General features: G+C 50.8%; 1 protein-coding gene across 1 annotated transcript in view; it reads left to right on the top strand.

The window, feature by feature from the left end:
* Positions 1-1,387, top strand: part of LOC311374736 (urea transporter 1) — a gene marked incomplete at its 3' end in the record, with an annotated part of 4,827 nt that extends 3,440 nt beyond the window's left edge. The window contains exon 4 of the mRNA XM_084490522.1: positions 1,198-1,387. Within this exon, the coding sequence (XP_084346648.1) occupies positions 1,198-1,387 (190 nt within the window). The remainder of the gene's footprint in view (positions 1-1,197) is intronic.
* Positions 1,388-2,500: the final 1,113 nt, after the last annotated feature.

Raw genomic sequence — 2,500 nt, 5'->3', positions numbered from 1 at the left:
ATGTAAATGTGCCAGAGTTAGCTAAATAACTACATTTCATCTGTAGTAGCAGGTCCATACATCATCGCATTACATTGATAAGAAAGAACGCAAGAAGGATAGGAAGCAAAAAAAAAAGGAAGAAAGAGAGAGAGACAAAAGAGGCATGAAAAATAAAAAAATAGTACAAAGAAGGACGGTACATAGGATGAGGTAGATTCCTTGGTTCTGATTGCTTTTAATCCATCTCTTAAGTTAGTTAGTTTTGAAATGATAGCTGGTGCTTTCTCTGAGTTCAAGAGGAAGGCAGTTCCAATCATTTCAGGCCCGTACTGAGGTCACTGGTTCAGGCGCTGCGTACAGATCTGGCCCACAGGACACCCCCATCCGTCCTCCACGCTTCAACCACTTGCTTCTCCCTCACTACCGGGGTGCAGTAGTGATGGAGTAGCAGGTTCGCTGAGCAGCCTCACCGCACCGTCTTCATTGGTTTCTGTCCTGGCTCCACGCTGGTGGGGCGAGCTGCCCACTGACGTCGGGAGAGCTGAAACTCAATATTTAATCTTTCACTTCAGGCGAAAACTCATCTGTTCAGACTGTGGCCTCACCCGTAACAATTAAGACCAAAATCGAATTTTCTATCTCGCGTTTCTAAAAGTGTAGCACTCGAAGCAGTTTGATTATTTGTACGTACTCCCATGATGGTTTTCTGGGTCGTATCTTTATGTTTGAATTCACCTAATTCTGAAAAAGTGTCAGATACACACACACACACACACACACACACACACACACACACACACACACTCCCTTAGGTCATATTGCCCTACAATAACCTTCCTACCGCTCTCTTCCTTTCTCCTTAATCTCAGCTCTTAAAAGAGCTGAGATATGCAAGATGTTTTTGGTTTGAAATTTGATCTCGTACAAATAGTTCTGTGTAAACACTTATCAGAGGACTTCATTGATCCAAGTTGAATTCCCTGCTTCTGTAGAGAAATCAGAGAAATCCTATTCTAGTATTTGATAAATCCTAGTCTAGAATCAGATAATTCTAGGAGTTCTACCTCGTGGCAATCGAGGTAGAACATGCTTGGCCGGGCTTAAGAGAGATCAGAGCTCTGACGAAGAGAGATCAGAGTTCAGGGAGAGAACACGGTAATCTCGCATGCTGTAGCTCTGGTAACGCTGTTATCATTGATCCATCTGCCCTTGTAGCACCTTCCTGTACAGCGGTCTGTCCCCGGTGCTGGGCCGCTGGGACCTGCCCGTCTCCGTGTTTCCGTTCAACGTCGTCATCGTCCTCTACCTGCTGGCCACCGGGCCGGACAACCCTTACTTCCCGCACTACCCTGCCACGCCAGCGGGGGCGCTGCAGCCCAACGCCACCCAGCTCAACGCAGCTCAGGTGAGGAAGGAATAGTTTCTCCATTACGTTTCCTTTTAAAATATAAGCTGGGTTATCGTGGTGTACCGTCTTACTGTACTTTCCTTACATCTTTTTTTTATATTGTCTGTCTGTCTGTCATATGCATAAATCGGTGACCGATTAAAGCAGCAATGTGATCAAGTGTGTAAGACGGCCCAAGGTTGGTCCAAAATACGAAGCAAATACATCTCATTATGGGCGCCGCCGTCTTCGTTTGTCGAGTCGTACGGTTGACCTCGATGAACTCGGCACTGACCAATAGGGGGGGGGGGGGGGGGGGGGAGTGTGCACCTCGGTGAAATGTCACAAGAAAGCTGGGAGATTTCCCTCTTTGCAACGCGTGCGGGGCGGCGTGCGATGCATCGCGAACACACCGTAACGCCTCGTACCCACTGTACACGTCCGTCGACGGAAGAGAGTGGGCGTGTCCGACGCATGGGGTTAAAACACGATCTGCGTATAACGCAATCTGATTGGCCGACGGATCCGTCGCTGCCTGAAAAGTTTAACTTTTCTCAACTTTTGGACGCAAGAAACGGAGCCGACTTGACGGACGGACCCACAATGCATTTCGGGAGCGTCCCATGTAAAGTGTACAGTGGGTACGAGGTCGTAACTTTTCAGGCAGCGACGGATCCGTCGGCCAATCAGATTGCGTTATACGCACGTTAAACGCAGACCGTGTTTTACCCCCATGCGTCGGACACGCCCACTCTCTTCCGTCGTCGACGGACGTGTAGAGCGGGTACGAGGCGTAACCCTCCCGACCAACGCAGAGTGGCCCATTAACAGGACGACACACACATCTCTCTCTCTCTCTCTCCCCCTCTCCCTCTCTCTCCCCCCTCCCTCTCTCCCTCTCCTCTCTCTCTCTCTCCCCCTCTCCCTCTCTCCCTCTCTCTCTCTCCCCTCTCCCTCTCTCCCTCTCCCTCTCACCCCTCTCCCTCTCCCTCTCCCTCTCCCTCCCCTCCCCTCTCTCTCTCCCCTCCCCTCCCTCTCCCTCTCCTCTCTCTCTCTCTCCCCTCCCTCTCTCTCTCCCCCTCCCTCTCTCTCTCCCCCTCCTCTCCCTCTCCCCCTCTCCTCTCCCTCCCC

Source organism: Micromesistius poutassou, assembly GCF_964030765.1.
Source record: "Micromesistius poutassou genome assembly, contig: SCAFFOLD_5729, whole genome shotgun sequence".
Taxonomy (NCBI): domain Eukaryota; kingdom Metazoa; phylum Chordata; class Actinopteri; order Gadiformes; family Gadidae; genus Micromesistius; species Micromesistius poutassou.
Note: the sequence above shows the minus strand (reverse complement) of the source record. Positions and strands in the feature narration are given on the sequence as shown.